This window comes from Debaryomyces fabryi, assembly GCF_001447935.2.
Source record: "Debaryomyces fabryi strain CBS 789 chromosome Unknown contig00035, whole genome shotgun sequence".
NCBI classification, from domain to species: Eukaryota; Fungi; Ascomycota; class Pichiomycetes; order Serinales; family Debaryomycetaceae; genus Debaryomyces; species Debaryomyces fabryi.
Genome location: NW_015385461.1, coordinates 61,362 through 81,138, shown reverse-complemented (window position 1 = coordinate 81,138; position 19,777 = coordinate 61,362). Strand labels below are relative to the sequence as shown.

The 19,777-nt window shown below is 35.8% G+C and overlaps 11 protein-coding genes across 11 annotated transcripts; 4 read left to right on the top strand and 7 right to left on the bottom strand.

Moving 5' to 3' along the window:
- Positions 1-132: 132 nt before the first annotated feature.
- AC631_02176 (uncharacterized protein) lies at positions 133-539 on the bottom strand (the record flags this gene model as incomplete). Its single annotated transcript, XM_015611006.1, has 1 exon — positions 133-539. A coding segment is annotated over one exon (407 nt), but the record flags the coding sequence as incomplete, so codon positions are not given.
- Positions 540-1,217: 678 nt separating this feature from the next.
- Positions 1,218-2,957, bottom strand: AC631_02175 (uncharacterized protein; the record flags this gene model as incomplete). The annotated part of the gene is made up of 1 exon (XM_015611005.1): positions 1,218-2,957. One exon carries the CDS (start codon positions 2,955-2,957, stop codon positions 1,218-1,220), a length of 1,740 nt encoding a protein of 579 aa, XP_015468203.1.
- Positions 2,958-4,248: 1,291 nt separating this feature from the next.
- AC631_02174 (ubiquitin-conjugating protein) lies at positions 4,249-5,784 on the bottom strand (the record flags this gene model as incomplete). The annotated part of the gene is made up of 1 exon (XM_015611004.1): positions 4,249-5,784. The coding sequence occupies one exon, from the start codon at positions 5,782-5,784 to the stop codon at positions 4,249-4,251; it is 1,536 nt and encodes a 511-aa protein (XP_015468202.1).
- Positions 5,785-6,170: 386 nt separating this feature from the next.
- On the bottom strand, positions 6,171-7,877 carry AC631_02173 (uncharacterized protein; the record flags this gene model as incomplete). Its single annotated transcript, XM_015611003.1, has 1 exon — positions 6,171-7,877. One exon carries the CDS (start codon positions 7,875-7,877, stop codon positions 6,171-6,173), a length of 1,707 nt encoding a protein of 568 aa, XP_015468201.1.
- Positions 7,878-8,224: 347 nt separating this feature from the next.
- Positions 8,225-9,259, top strand: AC631_02172 (uncharacterized protein; the record flags this gene model as incomplete). Its single annotated transcript, XM_015611002.1, has 1 exon — positions 8,225-9,259. One exon carries the CDS (start codon positions 8,225-8,227, stop codon positions 9,257-9,259), a length of 1,035 nt encoding a protein of 344 aa, XP_015468200.1.
- Positions 9,260-9,332: 73 nt separating this feature from the next.
- Positions 9,333-10,046, bottom strand: AC631_02171 (uncharacterized protein; the record flags this gene model as incomplete). The annotated part of the gene is made up of 1 exon (XM_015611001.1): positions 9,333-10,046. One exon carries the CDS (start codon positions 10,044-10,046, stop codon positions 9,333-9,335), a length of 714 nt encoding a protein of 237 aa, XP_015468199.1.
- Positions 10,047-11,352: 1,306 nt separating this feature from the next.
- Positions 11,353-12,675, bottom strand: AC631_02170 (2-aminoadipate transaminase; the record flags this gene model as incomplete). The annotated part of the gene is made up of 1 exon (XM_015611000.1): positions 11,353-12,675. The coding sequence occupies one exon, from the start codon at positions 12,673-12,675 to the stop codon at positions 11,353-11,355; it is 1,323 nt and encodes a 440-aa protein (XP_015468198.1).
- Positions 12,676-13,092: 417 nt separating this feature from the next.
- AC631_02169 (uncharacterized protein) lies at positions 13,093-13,437 on the top strand (the record flags this gene model as incomplete). The annotated part of the gene is made up of 1 exon (XM_015610999.1): positions 13,093-13,437. One exon carries the CDS (start codon positions 13,093-13,095, stop codon positions 13,435-13,437), a length of 345 nt encoding a protein of 114 aa, XP_015468197.1.
- Positions 13,438-13,655: 218 nt separating this feature from the next.
- Positions 13,656-15,104, bottom strand: AC631_02168 (uncharacterized protein; the record flags this gene model as incomplete). The annotated part of the gene is made up of 1 exon (XM_015610998.1): positions 13,656-15,104. One exon carries the CDS (start codon positions 15,102-15,104, stop codon positions 13,656-13,658), a length of 1,449 nt encoding a protein of 482 aa, XP_015468196.1.
- A 159-nt stretch (positions 15,105-15,263) lies between these two features.
- AC631_02167 (uncharacterized protein) lies at positions 15,264-16,412 on the top strand (the record flags this gene model as incomplete). The annotated part of the gene is made up of 1 exon (XM_015610997.1): positions 15,264-16,412. One exon carries the CDS (start codon positions 15,264-15,266, stop codon positions 16,410-16,412), a length of 1,149 nt encoding a protein of 382 aa, XP_015468195.1.
- Positions 16,413-16,804: 392 nt separating this feature from the next.
- AC631_02166 (mRNA-binding ubiquitin-specific protease) lies at positions 16,805-19,417 on the top strand (the record flags this gene model as incomplete). Its single annotated transcript, XM_015610996.1, has 1 exon — positions 16,805-19,417. The coding sequence occupies one exon, from the start codon at positions 16,805-16,807 to the stop codon at positions 19,415-19,417; it is 2,613 nt and encodes an 870-aa protein (XP_015468194.1).
- Between the last annotated feature and the right edge of the window lie 360 nt (positions 19,418-19,777).

The following is a 19,777-nucleotide window of genomic DNA, read 5'->3' as shown; positions in this document are numbered from 1 at the left end:
ATTTCATTAAATTTCCTTGTAAACTTTTGGTCCATTTCATTAAATTTCCTTGTAAACTTTTGGTCCATTTCATCAATTTTCACAGTAAACTTTTGGTCCATCCTATTAAAGTCGTTTCTTATTAATGCATACATTTGATTAAGTGCAGGGTTTCCAAGATCAAAATTTACATTGTGTGCTTCATGTGGTTGTCCATGTTCGTCAAGCAAAAGATACAGATTAAGAAGGTCAACATTTTGTCTTATTTCAATTGTAGATTCCCTTAATCTTTGGTGATGTAGATTGGTCCCAGTTTCGTTTTCCGCAGCCTGCTGCTGCAATTTTGATAGATATATTTCTCCTTGACGTTGTTCATCCTCAGGCGCATTATTAAGTCTCAACTGTGAGAGGTAAATCCTTGCCTCTTCAACATTTGAGCTATTAATACCGTTATTTTCTTGGTTTGTGTCAATATTGATGGTGGGAGTCTCTATATCGACAGAATTTCCAGGGGCGAGTAATACAGTATCATGGTATTTTTGATTCAATAAGTTATCCATATTTTCGATAATATAATTATGAAATATTATAAAATTTCTTTTCGTAGTGGTTAGTACTTATTAGTCTAGCATTTCAGTGTATATACCCTATTATATAGCCTAATGCTTTTAGTGGTTTGTATAAAATTAACATCCACAAATCAATATTTTTGCATAATAAAAATACGGTTTTGTATCATTATCAAGATAAGACCTAAGCAGAACATTATATATATATATATAGTATCATTCAAAAATATTTTACTATTCCCATATTTACTATTGCTATATGCAATGAACGAAACATGTAAAAGAGCTTGAGGATGCAGAGATAATTTGAAATTGAAAGAATAATCTGACAAAATATTGACTACTTTCAGTCAACGCTGCAATTAGTTCTTGGATAATTGAAATCTAGAAGACATTAGTTAATAACTACGCATTAATGCAATACATCGTTGTCGTTTATAGTTTGTCAAGTTAGATAATGCTTCTACTTATATTTTGATAATCTACATATACATAAATAGATTTTTGATACATTTTATAATGGAGTAAAATCTTTGTATTATTTACATTAAAACTAAGACAGAATTCTGCATTTTATACAACTTCGTATATAGTATTAGATAATAAAGGGAGCTGGAATACTAGCCAAACTCCGAAGAATTAAAATATTTTGTATGTGAATTCTGAGGTTTAAACTTTTTCTGAGAATTCATCTTTAGTAGTACCATTAGCAACAAGATCTTTGATTCCATTTTCTCCTAATTTTTCAATAAGTTCGTCTGCATTAAAGACTTCAACCTCTGTATTCTTGAAGTGTCTGGCTTTAACTTTATTTTCAAATAATTGATCCAATTCAGCAAAAGTCTTGTTCTTGGTTTCAGGTAAATCAAACCAGCACCAAATAGCTGCAAAAAATGAGAAACCAGACCAGAAGAAACCAGTCTTAGCTTTCCAATTCCAAGCGGTTGGATTTAACATGTATGGAGTAATAATTGCGGTGACAATCCCGGCAATATTGTACGCATTTCTGGCAATAATAATAGTTTTGGTACGAAGTTTTGTTGATGGAATTTCAGCTACGATACAATAACAAAGAGGACCGATAGTGAGATCGTAAACAAAGGTGTACACCAATAATAGACTTCCAACACCCCATGATGATGACTCTGTTGGATTGATACCAAGACATCCAACTACGAATAAAATGCAAAACAAGGTGCAAAGCCCGTAGAAATAAATTGTAAACCTACCAGCTTTTTGGGAAAGTAACCAAGAGCCAAGAGTACCAATTATTCCAAAACAATATTGTATGATCGAAAACGTGAAAGACATATTTTGCCCAAGGCCTGCTTGTTGGTAAAAATAAGTTGAATATCCCATTAACGAAGAACCAGTTAAGTTTTGACTGACCCAAACAATTGCAGCAATTCTGGTCCTGCGAAGATCTTGGCCCTTAAAACAATCTAAGAATGATTCCCCGCTGTTCTGAAGTGCTTCTTCTTTTAAAGTCATCTGTATCTTTTGCACCATTGCTTCAGCCAAAACCTCCTTATCTGGTAAATGTTCGTTAACTGTAAGTAACCTTTTGATTGAATCCTTGGCTTCTTGTATTCTATTCTTTCTTGCTAACCACCATGGAGATTCGGGTGCTAAATAAATACCTATAGCAATTGGAATTGGCCATACCCATTGGACAGCAAATGGAATACGATAGACATTTTCCATATCACTGGAAACGAGACCACGAAGGATACCAGAAGAAATTAGTTGACCAAAAACCCAGCAAACGTTAACATAAGTTGTCAAATAAACCCGCAAAGTAGTAGGACAAACTTCGGAAGCATACGAAACTGTTAAAGTTTGGAACGCACCCCATGGAAGACCCAATAATAACTCACCAGCTAACAACATTTCGACATTGGTAGCAAAGAAAACAATAAATATAAACGCAGTTGTAAGAATCAAAGCACCAATAAGTGTCTTTCTGTATCCAATTCTATCAGCAATAATACCTGCAAAGAACAATCCAATAATTTCACCAACATTGACACACATACTCAAAGAGGTTTGCCATTTTGCTGGAACTTGGTACAGCCCAGCAGATTCGCTATACTCACCAAACTTTCTAGCGAAATCAGGAAAGGCGTATAATGAATTCAAAAGATTGGTATCATACCCTTCCATAATTAATGCAGTACTTAAGATAATTGACCACATTGCAGCCTTAGGGAAAGTCTTCAAGCCCTCTTTCAAGGACATATGTTTCTCTTTTCTGTCATTTTCTTTGGCATTCTCAGACATATCTAAGAACTTATCCATAAAGTCTTGGACTTCATGGCCCATTGAATCGTCTGACATCTTCTTGCTAAGTGGATTCACCTCGATCACCACTCCAGGCTTGTTAATATCCTCAACATGTTGTAAGCTCATTTTGCTTGTTTTGTATTGTACTTCGGTTGGTAGTGATTATAACAATCTTCAGTTTACATACAAGCAGGCAACATCCTATTTATATATTTGCACCCCTCCCAAAAGAAGTTCTAAATATTCTGTATGTCCCTTCGCAATATGGCCGAATCGCATGTATCTTTACGAGGGGAGCAATCAGATACTGCCGTCTCATCTCCTTCAGGAACAAAATTGTACCCCATAATTGGTTTAACGCGATATTCTTTATGTACCCCACTGCCATAGGAATAACTTTTTTATTATTTTATGACTTATTACGACAATATCGCAGAAATCTTATTGTTCTCTCGAACATTATTTACCACTTCTCTAGGCGAACGATAATTGCACCACTTTCGCAGGCTCGCGGTTCCATTTCGCTATGACTCTGTATATAATCGCTTAGTTTCTCGCCCGGTTCTTCGCCTTGTGATTCCTGCCAATTCTCCAAATTTTTCGTGAGGCGAATCCAATTGGACACTTAAACATCTGAGGCTCTATTACGGCTTTTGAGAAGGGAATATGAGGATTACGGGATACCAGATCTGCAGTTAGCTTGAGTTTATCTCATGGGAAATTATTGGACTTCGCGGAGAAAGTTAAATCCATGATTTGTTGAGTTGTTCCGGAATTATTATGCGTGGGGGAAATTATGAGAAGCATGAGGCCATAAAGATTCTATAATATTTTCTTACCCTTTGCATTATTGAGGACACGCATGATCTATTACTGAATACACTTGAATATACAATTATTCAATGATAAAACTCATAAACGAGTAACTAGAGAATGGTTCATGGGCCCATAATAGAATTTTTTACCTTGGCTAGTGTAGGTTGGAGCGACTGAGACAAATTAATACAAAAAAAAATCATTGCAGTTTCATTAAAAATCATTGTAGTTTCATAATTACTACTGTAGGTGAATAATTTACATTGTGTAGGTATGGGTAAAGAATTATTTTTTGAAAATTTCACAAAATGTAAAGTTGTGATCCAATTTGCAACTTTTTGCGAATTATTCTAAATTGGGGAATTTTAGTAGGATTACTGGTGATAATTCGTACCAAATGATTTAGGCTTTGAATATGAGTATACGCCTGAAAACAGAAAAATTTGATCGTCAATCTAATAATACGAGTATGAAACATAGGAATCACAACTGGTTAAGTGTTGGCTCAGAGGGTTCAATACAGAGAAGTACATTGAAATTGTGCTACGCAAATAACCAATATTATTTAACTATATAAAGGTATTGTTGATCAGAAACCTCCCTATTCACCCTCGTCTTCTATATCTGTTTCCAAGTCACACATTGACCGACAATTTGGGCAGTAGAATTGAGGATAACTCTTGATAATGATTGGCCTAATACATTTATAATGCCACGAGTGGGAACAAGGACTTATGAACAACGCCTGACATGGTTCTAATTCAAGTAAGCATATTGCACACTCTGAAAAATTTTCATTTGCAAGGGCCTTATTTATTGGATTCATGGCTATATCGTTGTCGTTCGAGCCTATGGCCAAATTCTTCAACTTCTGGTGAATTTCTAAATTGAATTGGTTAACCTTACGTTGCCAACTTTTATTGAATTCACACCTCATCTTAACACATCTATAAACTTCCTCTGTACCACCCCTATAATCCATTCCTAATTGTACTATGTCACCATCTATTAATGGCATTAATGTCAGAGCTTGTGATGCTGGTGATAACCTTATATGATTAAGGAATGTTCCCGAGGACGATTTGCAATCCTTCAAGAACCATTGCCCGTCTTCGTTACATTGGAATAATGCATGAGTTCTCGAGACAACCTTCGACTTGAAAACTATCGGCGCGGACGATCCTTGTGGTGCATGCGCTGCACTCTTATTCTTTTCTGTATATCTGCCTATTGAAATATTATTGCTAGGTTTCACCTTCCGTATAATAGGTGAAAAATACAATCCCGATGCAGAAGACGAATAGTCTATTAATGGTGTTAATCTTACAGAAAAACAACCATCTTTATCAATTCCGTTATCAGCAACCTTGTTCGACCCTTCTGCTAACTGGTCTTCAGACGGATTGTTCACTGCGACCCGCGTCCGATCACCGTCTATAGCTTCATCATTCAAATTAGACAAATTGTTCAATTCAGCATTGTGGTCAAAATCACTGTTACTTGATTCCGATACGTTGGTTTCATTTGAATGAGGTATAGCATCTTCGCTAATTATAGGTTCATTAGGCTCCGATAACGACATCGAATAATTATTCAAGTTGGCAATAGTAGGACTATTTGACATGAAGTTGTGTGGTGTCTCAGACGCAGATGACGTATTATGCTGTGATCTAATAGAATTAGTAAGAGAGCTTAAGAACCCTAATCCAAACGATGATCTTCTTGTAGGACCCGGGGGGTTATTGGCAGTGTTAGAAGGAGTCTTCGACACTATATTTGACAGCGATCCATTTGTAGGCACCGTATTCTCAGATTGTCCCGGCCCATTCGCCAGCGTAAAATTTGAACCTGGTCCATCTGTCGACTCGCTCGACATACCATTCGCGTTTTCATTAGGGGTACTAGTCCTGCTATTTCGCTCCACACTCACTCCAGGTGGATATGCACCTGGTGCTGCCTCCCCGTAAGAAACGGTACTCGTTAAATTAGGCCCTTGCGTCTGTGATCCCTCAATATTGTTCTCTGGTGGTGATGATCGAAAGCTCAATGAGGGCGAGCTTACCGGCGTACTCTTATTTGTAGAAATATTTCTTGTCAAAGCAGGATTCACGTCTCCTGATGTACTTTCACCAATCATATTATTAGCTTCTATATTATCTATTGAAAATGTGATATGGATATCCTAGTTGTTATTTTAAGTTAGATCAATAATTATTGTCTTATGAAACTCCAATGTGTGGTGTATACGAAATCACGTAAAAGAACTAATGGAACGAAAAGAAAGCCAATATTTCTCTAAAACTTAGACCACTTTATACTTAATAGAATATATATACTTCTCAAACCCTAGATTCCTAAAAACTTTTCAAAAAGTCGGGCTTTTAGAGTGTTTTAAGAAGTTATTTCTGGAGATAAAACCAGTAAACATTCGAAGCCAGCGCAATAAAAAATTTATTGGGTACAAAACTCACGTGAAAGGAATATAAACATTACAAATGTAAGACATAAACATAAATATACTATCTAATAATTCGATTTTTCACTGACTAAACGAAGTAATAATTGCTGCAATTGAGCTTTTCCCTTGGGGCTTTTCCAGATTAAATGGTTACTATTTTCTGCAACTACCCATTCAATAGTCTGATCACTTAATTTGGTCAAACTTCTTTGCCATTTACCCCAGTTTAAGGAATTTTTGATCATAAAGTCGGACGAGATGACACTAACAGGGACGTCGTGTAAATCAGTGCCAGCCATTTCATTGTAGGACAATATAGAGGCCGTGACTTGCTCTTGTAAGCGGGCTCTTATGTATTTAGACAGGTAGTACATGTCGGAGCCAAATATACGGTTGTTTGAAGAATGTCTCTTTGGATGGAAAAACCAGTTGATGTTCGTGACAATGCCCAAAGGTGAAACCAAGCCCTTTAACCATAATTTGAGACCGGTTTTGGTATCCATGAGTTCCAAGATGTTTTTGAAGACACGCTTTTTTTCGTTTTTCATGTTTGGTCCGCTGAAAGGACGGATTTTCAAGAGATCTTCATGCCAACTATCCACTAATAACAAGGAATGAATGTTGCCCGAGTTTCTTGATGCAAACATTCTGGCATATAGGCCACCAATATCAAACCCGACAAGACTGAAAGGGCCTTCAATTTTTTCTTTTCTCAATGCTTCAATCAAGTATTCACTGATAATCCCAATAGACGAGGGCGATGGTGCACTATCTGAGAAGCCATATCCGGGTCTATCCCAAATACAATATCTATCGATTTTTCCGAGGTGGTAGAGCTCCTCGACCCATTCTTGGACAACCTCACTAGAGTCTAACTGGCCTCCCTCAATCAATACTACAGGCTGCTTCGTCTTATTTGATGTTGCATTAATATCGTTTGGTGGTGCATGAACATCACCATAACAAGCTAAATGGACTTTGAATTGATCATTATCAACCGAAATCATCTTCCCCCACGGCTTTTCGTGTGAATCAAATGCTTGGAGCCAAAGACTCAAACTGATACACCATATTATCCACAACAAAAACAATTTCACTAGGACCTTAATAGCAATAACAAAAAGCTCAGAAATTGATCTTCTCGTTTCTTCTCTCCCTGTGTACTTAAGTTCCTGATATAACTTACCTTTCTCAACCCAGAAATCGGCAAAACAATTAAGAACGATATTTCCTAAAGTCCATAATAAAATGAATGTGCCAATTATCCCAAATTGATCTCTCATGTAAGGTACGGAAAACATAATAATGAAATCGACTAATATCAACGATGCACTAATGTAACCTAAAATACGTTCATAGTATGCCGGTACCACAAAGCACCACAACGTAACAAGATTTGTTAAGATATTTAGAATCACCAAATCTAATTCTAAAAATGATTTTCCCCGATTGTTCAATCCTGGTATAGCAATGAAATCAGATAACAAAAATCCAAAGAAAAGGACACAGTTGATGGCAAATATTGTAAGCAAAGTAATTCTAAGAATCCTTATCTTGTACAAGTTTATTGGGGATACTATGGGATCATCTGGACTCAAATATCGATGATTACCTGACTCTCTATCGACCAATGGTTGTCTCTCAGCATCTGTAGAAACAATAGAATCCGTGCTTGCATGTTTATCTTTCTTTGGGAAACGGTTCATTTCATCACTAATTGCATTAGTACTTGATCCCTCCTCTTGAGGTATAGATTGATACTCCGAACTCATGTTTCAAACCAACTGAGCAATTCTACTTATTCCACGAGGCTTGCTACTTTAAAATTAGCAATCAATTGTGAAGTGCCGAAAGGAATTAATCAGCTTCTTTATCAATAATAAGAATCTGGTATATTATAAGCAATTTTAATAGTTTACTAGTTTTAACAACAAAAACTGCTAACAGAATACAGCTATTCAAATAAAGATGGATAATATAATTATGATTGCCTGTTATCAGTTACGGTAATGTTTTGTATGTTTTCGCGTGATTATTATTCCCTCGGGAACAAATAAGTTAGAGCCATAATGAAAGTTCAATAATATACTTCATTAAGAATATTGATACATCATAATAGATGAGTTCGAATGAGGTCATAAGTATCCCAACAACTTCAATTTCGAAGGATAATGTTGTATTCTATAATTTGAAAATTAAAATGCCATTAAGGTCCACTAGTGTTCTGAGGCGATATTCGGAGTTTACTCATCTAGTTGATCAATTATGTTATGATATAGGAATAAATAACAAAGATTTTCCCTATAAGCTACCACTGAAGGCTAGTATATGGTCTATGACAAACAAGAATGCTGTTGCTTCGGAGAGACAAATCGAGTTAGCGCATTTTTTGAATCAAGTACTTAGAGATAGAGATTTACAAAACCATCCACTTGTGCACGAATTTTTGCAATTGCCAGCTAGCTTTAATGTGACATCTAGTATTTTTGAAAGCAAAAACAAAGATGCTAGTATTACTGAACTAATAATACTGGATGCTCAAGGTCTTGATTCGCATAAGTGGCTCGAATATTCAAGGTTATTCAGGTACCATATAAATGAACTTCGAGACTCTTATAACACCTCCGGAAACATTGGTATGAAGGTGGATATTAGAGATAAGATTAATAAAATCATTAAGCCTAATTTGGCCCAGCTTTCGGACTCTTTAACTAATTTACTTAACAACCATAAAATTGATAAACGGGAATACAGCAAGAGACAGGATTTATTAGAATCGCTTAAGAGTGACTTGGGTGCGTTATTTGGCGATTTAGACGCTTTGAATGGTAAGAATTCAAACAAGCAAACTTTATTTTCTAATAGTAGACGGGTCTTAGGTGGGGCTAATACTACTGATAACGCAAAAGAGACCAATGAAACGCTCCCTTTCAACAACCAAGAGCTTTTACAAAAGCAAAAACAAATACACCAGCAACAGGATCAAGATGTAGCTCAATTAAGACGGCTAATTCAACGACAGAAAGAAATTGGACAAACTATTAATACTGAGGTTGAAGAGCAGAATGAGTTATTAGACCAGGTCAACCAAGACGTAGATAGGACTAACGATAGATTACAGGAGGCCAGAAAGAAAGCGAGAAATATTTTATAAGAACTTATATCAAATTATTTATTGTCATATTTACAATGAATGCATGCATTAGCATTTATCTATAGTCATATAGTTAAATGCTCTTTGGACTAATTTGATGATCATTATCACCACATTTAGAAGTCCATACGGGTAATATAGGATCCGTATTATTTAGATTAATATATTTATCTGGTAGGAGGCTAGTTAGTTTATTAAAAAAGGATATGTTGGTTGATAAATTGACTATGTCCACTGCGGATATTGACTCAGCAGATTGTAATTCACCAGATAATTGTGGTATCACACCCGGGTTATTTAATACCCTTTCGGAATAGGCACCAGGTAAGATATCTCGTATCTTCCAAAACCCCCCTACATTATTAAAGAAGTTTGCAACCCCGATTCTCCTAGGAGGATATGCCCGTCCACAATTCTCTAAATTAAAGACACTTGGGAAGTATTGCAAGTAAAACCATATCGCAACATGTGTTCCTATGATAGACCCACCGATGACATCCCTTAGGAAGTGTCGATTGTCACTGATTCTTGTGCATGAAACAAAGCAAGCAACCATAATTGGACATATAGCTAATAATACTTTAAAGGATATTCCTCGTTTATCGAAAATTTGCAACTTTCCAGCAAAATTCAAACTCGTTATAACCATGCCACAAAAAACAGTAGACAGATGTCCACTGGGAAATGAACGGAAACCTTCTTGTAGTATGTGAAGGGAAGTTCCAACTCTATCATTCAGAAACGTTTGGCAAACCTCAACTGTGGCTAATTGACCGTATGTGGACATTTCAGTTTGCATTGGTTGGCATCGAGAAATCAAGTCCGGCCTGGGTAATCCGCATATATTCTTGAGAATGCAAGTGATCATTAGTTGTGTAGCCATACTACCAGACAATGCGGTCAAGCCAGAAAATATATCCCATGCCTTTCTAACACTTGATAAAGTATGTCGATTATATATAGAACAAAAAATGAATTGAATAATTGGTAAGATAACTGCTATTATTATCAACATGTAGAGCGGTATTACTGTTTCTTTTTCGCTTTTATATGAGTACATTAATGCTGAGTCCAGTAACAGGAATTCATGGTATCTTGGAGCTAGCAAAGTCCCATATACCATAAATATAACTAATATCAAAGTGTAGATACTCCAATCTATAATGTATGAATAAAGCGATAATGCCGAAATTTGGTGTTCTTTGTATTTAATTACCCAGTCAGGAAAATAAAAATGCATAACCAATTATAATTATAAGTATGCTAAGGCCAATAGTATGAAGTCGTTACTTGAACAACCGTGTTTGGCACTATAGATAATAAGTCTATCTTCTTATTTATGGAAAGGTGAATTCGAATTGCCGCAAAAACATTGAACTACTTGTAAACCCGGGTAACCTACAAGTTTTTATGTATACTTGTAATACTTAGGATAGATAAGAATTTCAACAAATATAATACTTATACCTTTACATGTTCCCTTTCACTGGTCATATTGTCATGGGTAGCAATACATAGGCGATCAGTTGGAAGAGTTTCTAAACAATATATCCTACAATATTCTATTCGTCGCAATTTGAATATTTCTGTATCTAAAGTCTTTATAACCTAATTAATGAAAAATATAAAGTTAAAGTTACTTCCATCTAGGGAGTTTAAGTTTTAGTATTACGTTTTTGCTACACTAATAACTGTGAATAGGTGCTAGAAAGATGTCTATTTGATTAGGGTTAAGAATGAATTGCCGCAAAAACGTTTATGGAAGACATAAAACCGGGTAACTACTTAAATACTTTAGGACAATAATTCACCCATAAAATTTTCATTACAACTGAAGGATAGTTTATTTTCTTTTCTTATTTATGTTATGCATTTTAACTCAATTAATAAGTATGTAATGGATAAAAATTTATTAGTTAACTATACTGTATTATTATGATGATAAAACTTCGCCTATATCGAAAATTTTAATGAGAATAGAACAAAGTTACACCAAGATCTACGCTGAGAATAATACAGTTGATTTAATTAAAAAATTGTTACGAAAACTAAATAGTTCAATTACTAACAAGTTGCAGCATTTATACATATAATTAGTTTCTGAATATCTCTATATGCTCTCTGCGGAGCACTTCTCCCCATCTTCTGATACCATCTTCGATTTCGAGTTCGTTGAGGAAGGAGACAGATAATCTAACACTATTCTTTCCCCAGCCTTTCTCATCACCACACACTTCGAAGTTACTTCCAGATGCAAGAATGATGTTATATTCTTCTTTTAAGATGTCGACTATTTTAGTGTGGTCGATATCGGCATTAATTGTCACCCACAAGAAATATCCTCCTTCACCACCGTATACATTGGTGCAAGCAGGGAGATATTTTTTGATGCTTTTGAGCATCGTTTGAGCTCTTGATTTGTACACCTTAATAAGGCCGGCTATAATAATGTCGGCTTGACCGCTTGTAATTAAGTCTTGAACAACAATAGATGCAAGTTGACCTGGAGTTCCTCCAGAAAGATTAGCACCTGTTATTGCTAATTGCTGCACTAATTTGGGCGTGGGGGTTTCTTGCCATCCAAACCTGAGTCCCGGGGCTAAAAGCTTGGAAACAGTTGCGTTGGAGATAGTATTACCAAACTTGTTTCCTTCAGGAAGCGAATCGCGGTCTAAGTAACTGAACCTTGGAATAGGTTTGTCAGAATCAGTATAGTTCAATAACTCATAAACATCGTCACTGACAATTAGCATGTCGTGCTTTCTTGCCAATTCTAACAACTTTTTTCTTGTCTTCGTTGAATATACCAACCCTCCGGGGTTTGAATATGTAGGAACAATGTAGATAACGTAGCGATACAACTTACGATCAGGTCTTCCTGAGGGATCAGCAATAATGTTTATTTCCTTGTCGCCAACCAGCGGTAATCCCTTATCATAGAACTCTAACTGCTCCTCCAAATATTTCAAGTCTATTTCGTATTCTTCGCCAGGAGTTTCAACCACCGCTGTCAATTTGTCTCCAAAACCAGCATCAATAAACGAAGGAGTAATCAAGTAGTACGTAGGCGAAACAATAAACCCTCTCTGCGTGATATTCTTGGTGTCGGTCACTGATGCTAAAATGTTGGCAAACCCATAGGATGCCCCACCTGTAAGATTAATGCAATCTGGATCCGTGTCATTTCTTCCAAAATACTTATCATTCCACTTACTGATAACCTTCCTTGTGTCCAAATTACCAGCATCCGCGCCATACGTCAATGCATGTCTGTTCAATGGGTCATTATCATACTTCGTATAGTCGTACTCTAATAATACCTTCTTATAAGAATTAGCAATTTCCTTAGCAGGAAGCAAACTATTGGTTGGATGTCCCTTGAAGAAGTTAATAAGCGGCTGTGTACCTTTCGTCATCCTTTCCTACTGTATGCTCTAACAATCGTTTGTCTCTACAAATTCACTACAATTATTGGCTCCATTGTGGCAGGTATAGAGTTGATACTGGACTAGTATTATATCACGTGATACAATAAAAGACCCACCACCACACATTAACTGTCCCTTAAGTAGTTGAAGATTATTCCGAGTCTTCTGGTACTACCAAAGCATCGACAGACACTGTCACAGCTTGAACAACGGCCTTGTAGCCACCACCCTGACCAAGTTATCTAATTCCATAATTTGTGTGCCTTACCTAATACAATTTTTCAAAAAAGTGTCACAAAATTGAAGAACAAAAAATCGCATTGAACCAATAAACCGTCAATTAAATGAAAACAGTAATACAAGAAGTATTATCTAGCATAACTTAACAATATATTATTATACAAGATGGTAGTTGCTTCACCAGCGGGTATTTTAGTAAGCGGGTTCCTTGGTTTAATTACCAGAAGAATGCAAGTTCTGATTGTTGGTAAGGAATACCCAAGATCTTTCAACAGAGTGCCGGGTTATCTTTACTCAGTCGGTGCATTTGTTGGAGGATACTTAATTTTCAGTAATATCGTTGAAAACAACAGAGAGTTGTTAGACAGAAGATTGACTATTTTACGTGAACAAAGAGCACTCAAGGATGCATTCCATGAATTCAAGGAAGAGCCAGACCACAGATTTATCAGCGAAAAGAGAGGCAGATTCTTCAAGTTGATGGACAAATTTTCGACAGCTGAGAAATAGACAGAATGTGAGGACTGTAGTCTTGCTTGTGACTTAATTCGGCGATAAAATTTAGGGGATGCCCTAGGAGGGTTGTTTTAGAAAGCTCGTTCTAAATTTGCATATGTGGATTCATATAGTTATCAGTGACACATTTCCGAAAGATGATCTCATTGGTTTCAAGTTTTTACGATTTATAGTATTATATATATATATATTTACTTTTGCATACGCGTAGATTATGGCTGTTCAGCGTCTTCTTCCTTATTCTGAGTTAGAATGTCGTTAGCTTCGGCAGATGCCGTATCAGCATTTTCGCCGTTTTCCTTGATATCATCCTCCTCTTCACCAACATCGCTATCACCATCACTTCCAGCATTACTGTCGTATTCTTCGTCGACACTGCTCTCGCCTTCTTCCTCTTGTCCAACTTGGAAAGTACCGTCTTCCTCTTCATCATCGCTATCCGCAGGCTCTGCCTGTTCGGTTGTTTGTTGGGTTTCACCTGTATTTGCGTTTGCTGTACCCTTTTCTCTTAAGTCTTCATCAAATGAATTGTCATTGATACCCTGGCTTTTAATAAACTCGTCCATTATTTGAAAATATTTCTGGTCAATCATTCCAAATTCTAATGTCTCGACTTTCGAATCCTTCTTCTCATTAACCACCGTAACAATCATACTAAATGTAAGCCTCGTGATGTTACTATATGAGACATGTTGCACTTTCGATATATCAAAGATCAATATTGGTTTCTTAAATCCAAATATGATATACGGTTGGTTATATTCATTTGCAGTCAACATCAAAACAGCACCATCTCGTGCCCCTTTGTATGCCTCAACCATAACTAAATCATTAACCAGGTTAGCCTTCAGTGATAATGCAATTCCAGCATCTGTGTTGATAGTCAATTTATTTCTTGTTGCGTTAGAGGACGGTAAATAGTTAATTAAATGAATACCACACAATTGAAATTGCTTTTGTAAGAAATTGATAATGGCTTCATTTATGGCCTTGATTCCGTCTTGGCTTTCATTAGTCTCGCTCATTTCCTTGAGCTGAGTCTCAGCTTCGGCTGGAATTTTACCAGCTTTTATTAATTGCTTTTTGACCTGATCAAAGTTAACCTGACAAATAATGGGGTCATTTTTATTAGGGTCTGAAGCAGCATGTTCATGCAACCAAAAACACAACAAGCCTATGTTACGCTTAGTATTGTTAGTTGAATTCCCTAATATTGGCAACAATATGCATAATTTTATCAGGTTCGCTAAATCATGAATTGAGATCTCAGGAACATATGTAGTAGGCAATGCAAGCAGCATTACGGGCTTAGGAGATTGGCCTGGTTCAACCCATAAATGGAATATTAAGTTCAACTTCTTTCTAATTGGTGACTGGAATGAAATTTGCGGTAACTCAAAGATTATTTCTTGTTCATGAATCTGACCCGAAACTTCAACTTTAGGACTGGGAAATGTTTCAGGTGCATGAGTTTCAGTTTTTATCTCTGTTTCGGGACTTAATTTTCTTCTCTTGTCTTCATGTTCACTGAGCTGGGTGTTGAAATATTCACATAATTTATGTATGACTGGTAAACTCAGAGGATGTGCTTTGATAAGCGAATTAACTTGATTTTGTAGATCTGAAGGTAAAGAACTCATCCATGCTTGATCGTCAGACATTCTTTCTATAATTAGATTGTTTCTCTATTAAAACAGTATTAATATTTGTATGTTTTATTAGAACCATTTATTTATTTCAAGTCGCGTTTCGATTTGAACTAGTCGATAGATCATAATTGATAAACCATATTTCTTAGATGTATAAAATGCTTTTCTACAATGAATGAAAGTAATGATAATAGTATTAATGAACATGACTCGCTTCTACAAGATAATTCGGCAATATTAAGTATTCTACCGCTGTTAATACAAGATCTATTTCATTGGGAATCGCATCTTGCAATTTTATTAAAATTCCTTCAGAATCAAATAGGGGAATCAGAAGTCTTAGATGAAAGTCAGACGATTCAATTGCAAGCTATATATTCCCAAATACAAGAAATTTCAGAAAAAGAAGTTGCGAAGAATAAGAAACAGAATGATGTTTTGGTGATAGACGAGGATAAGAGTCTCCTATTGACATTTACATTTGGAAGAGCTTTTTTAGATGCGTTAAGTATCCTTGCTGATCCTAACAATATAAATGTTGTTGTTTATTGTGAAGAAGGAACAGATAAAGAACTAGTGAACGAACTAGGCGCTAACTATCTTCAAGGGAACTTTGGATCTACAGGTACAGGTGTTTTCCATCCAATTAGCGTCAAAGTGACCCAGGTTAAACAGGTAAGAGAACGCTCTAAAACAAGAGTGTCTAAAAAGAGATTGGCCGAAATAAGCCAAAGATTGGCCTATTTGGATCTAGAAAGAATGCTAAGCAACGCGGGACTCACTATTAACGACTCTGGAGAACTTACAACGATACCTAAGTCTACCAGCACGCTGAAAGTCTTCCAGAGCAACACTCTGACCCCGTTTTCGAGGTCCTCGGACAATTCCGACGAGAGAATACGTCTTCAAAAAGAACTAAATGAAGCTGTTGCAACCAAACGCGAACTGAATGTCGTGGACTTGAAGTCATGGTACTGTTCTTGTGAAGAATTTCAAGCATCATATGTATCGTCTCCGGAACAGCCCGACCAATTGGAAAACTGCAGGGAGCCTGGATGCACCACTATCGCTGACGATACATTTCCTACACTCTCTCCACTCCGTATGATTGATGCAGACAATCTAATTGCAAAATTTCATGACAACCAAATCACCCGTTATTTTAACTCACTCCTGCCCCAAAACCAAACCAAACACCTATCATCATTACCCATATGCTGTCATCTCCTAGCCTTATCCATTGCAGCCACTAACTCACCATATACCCATCGTTATTTCACCGTATTATCCCTGGATAATCTATGGTCAATGCTTACATAATAAATCCTTCAACCAACCAAAAAAATTTCGTTGGAAAAAAATGTTGATAAAGTGACACAAAACCAATTTTTCAATTTTTTTTCTGTTGTCACATAAATGGCCACTAGGGCGATTAATATTGGTAATTGATTTCATTAAGTAAACAGATTCATAAATCACATACATTGTATATAAAATATAAATATTGAATTATTTATATTCATCAGTCATTCATCAAGAGTTAAATTGCATTTTATTTAAAGGAAAAGAAAGATATTCTTATTTCATAATTGGTAATTAGGAAAATTCAACCGATAATAATAGTTGAAGAAAACGATTCCAAGAATATCTATTCATTTATTTCATGTTTTGTTAATTACGTCGTCATATTACATCGAATAACATAAGAACATATGTCTACATCTTCGAACACATCGAATAGTGGTCCCAATCGTTTCCGCAGCGACGCTGCTAGCTTTTCACCGAGTGTTCCTTCTCCGGGAGTCATGAACCAACAAATGCAACAACAACAGCACATATACCCTCAGTACATGTATGGGACACCGCAGATGGTGCCTAATCAGTATTACCCATATATGACACCGTATATGATGCATCCGAATGCACCATATTCTGACTTCAATCCATATACTCAAGGGTACGGAGCGTACCCAATGCAAATTCCACAGTACCCTGGTCAACCATATCCAGGAATGCCAAATATGAATGGGGGAGGGAATATGAATATGAACGTAATGATGAACACCAGGCCTAAAATGAACCATAATAATAAATCCAAGCCATACATATCTAATTCCGGAAGATCAAGGTCCTCGTCTTCAGTTTCGTCAAATGTTTCAAACCAGTATCAACATCACCAACAAACTCCCCTGGCTGCACACCCACACCCACAAGAACAGCGGAAACAAGAAAATAAACCCGAAAAGTCCGTTGAAGAGAAATCACAATCCGATCAAACCAAAACGGATATCTCAGTATCTGCAGACGCTAACAATGAAACCAGCAAAGAAGGAAAGAAGCATGATACTGTAGCTCCAACTACAAGAGAGGATTCAGAGGAAATACCATCGAACCATAACAAACCAATGTCGTATCCATTATATTTCAATGAAAGGCCACAGAATTTTACGAATTTACAGCAATCAATCGCTTCTGGAAGAAATGAGTTATTTAAACAGAAAAATGAAAGATTGAATGAATTTATCAGGTCAGAAAGTAATGAAGAGCAAAGCTTAGTTATTAATAGAAACAGTAACATCACAATTATAGATTACAACACTAATACTACTCACAAAACTATTGAGAATAATAATTATAATACTCATAGACCTAATGATAATGATGATAATAGTAACAAATATAATGATAAAAGTAATGAAGTTAATCTTGGAGGAGCGGATTCAACCGAAAAACATAAAGACAACAAGTCCGGTAATTGGGCTTCATTTTTACAAACAACAGCAACCGTACCAACTAAGAAATCAAAGTCACAACCTAAGTCTTCGACAGGACACAATCAAATACCCGCTTCTGGCTCTACGACTGATGTCATCTCTCCAACGAATATCTCACAAGCAAATAATATATTAGCTTCGGACTCTTCTCAGCCACTAGGTATTTTATTGTTGAAGATTATGTTTGATACTAATTACTCAGTAATGAATTCTTACAATAATTGCCCAATTTTCCAGGTGAAACCTAGAGGATTGACTAACACCGGAAATATATGTTATATGAATGCGATTTTACAAGTTTTATTATACTGTGAACCATTTAATAAAACTCTTAAGTTGATAGAGAGTAAATCCATTGGTTCATTAAGTCAAAAATCAACAACTCCGTTATTAGATATAGTGATTAAGTTTTGGAAAGAGTTTAGTCAACCATCGAGCATGAAGCCAATTTCTCCAGATAATTTTTACATGAGTTTGATTACACATGAAAAGTTTTCACATTTGAAATGGGGCCAACAAGAAGATGCTGAAGAATTTTTGGGATACTTTTTAGATGGGTTACACGAAGAGTTCGTTGGAGCAATTAAGGGGTTGAATACTCCTCAAATTGATTTATTAATTCAACAGTTTCAACAACAAAATGACGATATTGATCAACTTAAATTAAATGAATTCAAGATGAATATTAAGAATACTATGAAAATCATTAAAAAATCCAAATCAGAAAATCAAGATACCACTAACCAAGAGGAAGTTTCTGATCATGAAAGTAATGGTTGGTCAGAGGTAGGTTCTAATAATAAGAAAGTTAGCGCTAAGAGAACTGTTGAAATAGAACCATCTCCAATAACAGCTTTTTTTGGAGGGCAATTTAGATCTGTATTACAAATACCTAAGAATAAGGAAAGTCAATCTATCACTTTGGATCCTTTCCAATGTATCCAATTGGATATTTCAGAACCATCTATCACTACCGTTGAAGATGCATTTAAACAATTGAATGAACCAGAAAAAATACCTTACAAATCCTCGTCGAACAAAGAAGTTATCGCTAAGAAGCAAACTTTTATTGATCAATTACCTAATATTTTAATAATTCATTTAAAGAGATTCTCATATCAACAAGAAGGTGAAAAGGAGAATGCTTCGTCTAATGACCAATCATCGAATACGTTGTCAAATGGCTCAAGATCGTTGGGAAGTATCGAAAAATTACGTAAGAAAATAGAGTATTCTCATCATTTGACAATTCCTAACGAAGTTTTATCTCCATTATATAAACATTCTGGCAACAACAGTAATCACTACAGGTTATTTGGTGTTGTTTACCATCATGGCATTAGTGCAGAGGGTGGTCATTATACAAGTGACGTATTAAGAAAATCATCCGTTTTTGATAACGAGGAAGAATCCAATGATAAGAAGATTGACAATCAATGGATAAGAATTGATGACACCCAAATTTCCGAAGTTGAAAAAGACGAAGTATTGAACGGCGGCGACGAAGAAACGACGAAGAATGCATACATATTATTCTATCAAAAAACCTAATTGTGGAAGAAAACATTTTGAACATGAGTTTTAGATTTTGAGGGAATAGGCAGTCACGACTGAGTCAAATAATCATAATTACTAGCAAAAACTTCTACTAATGTATTAATATAAGTTATCACTAATATCATCATCATCATGATCATCATTGCTATAGGGTAAGGTGGTCAAGTCGAATTGCGGGATAATACTATTATGTTGGTGTTTATAATCTGTTTCCTGTATATTCTAATAATCTACTATATAGTTACTACAATAGCATACTATTAATTAATCGTCCTTTTCTATTGTAAGACTAAAATGAGCCACTTGCTACCATGAATACCGCTTAGATACAATGTCATAGTCATTGAATTTAAA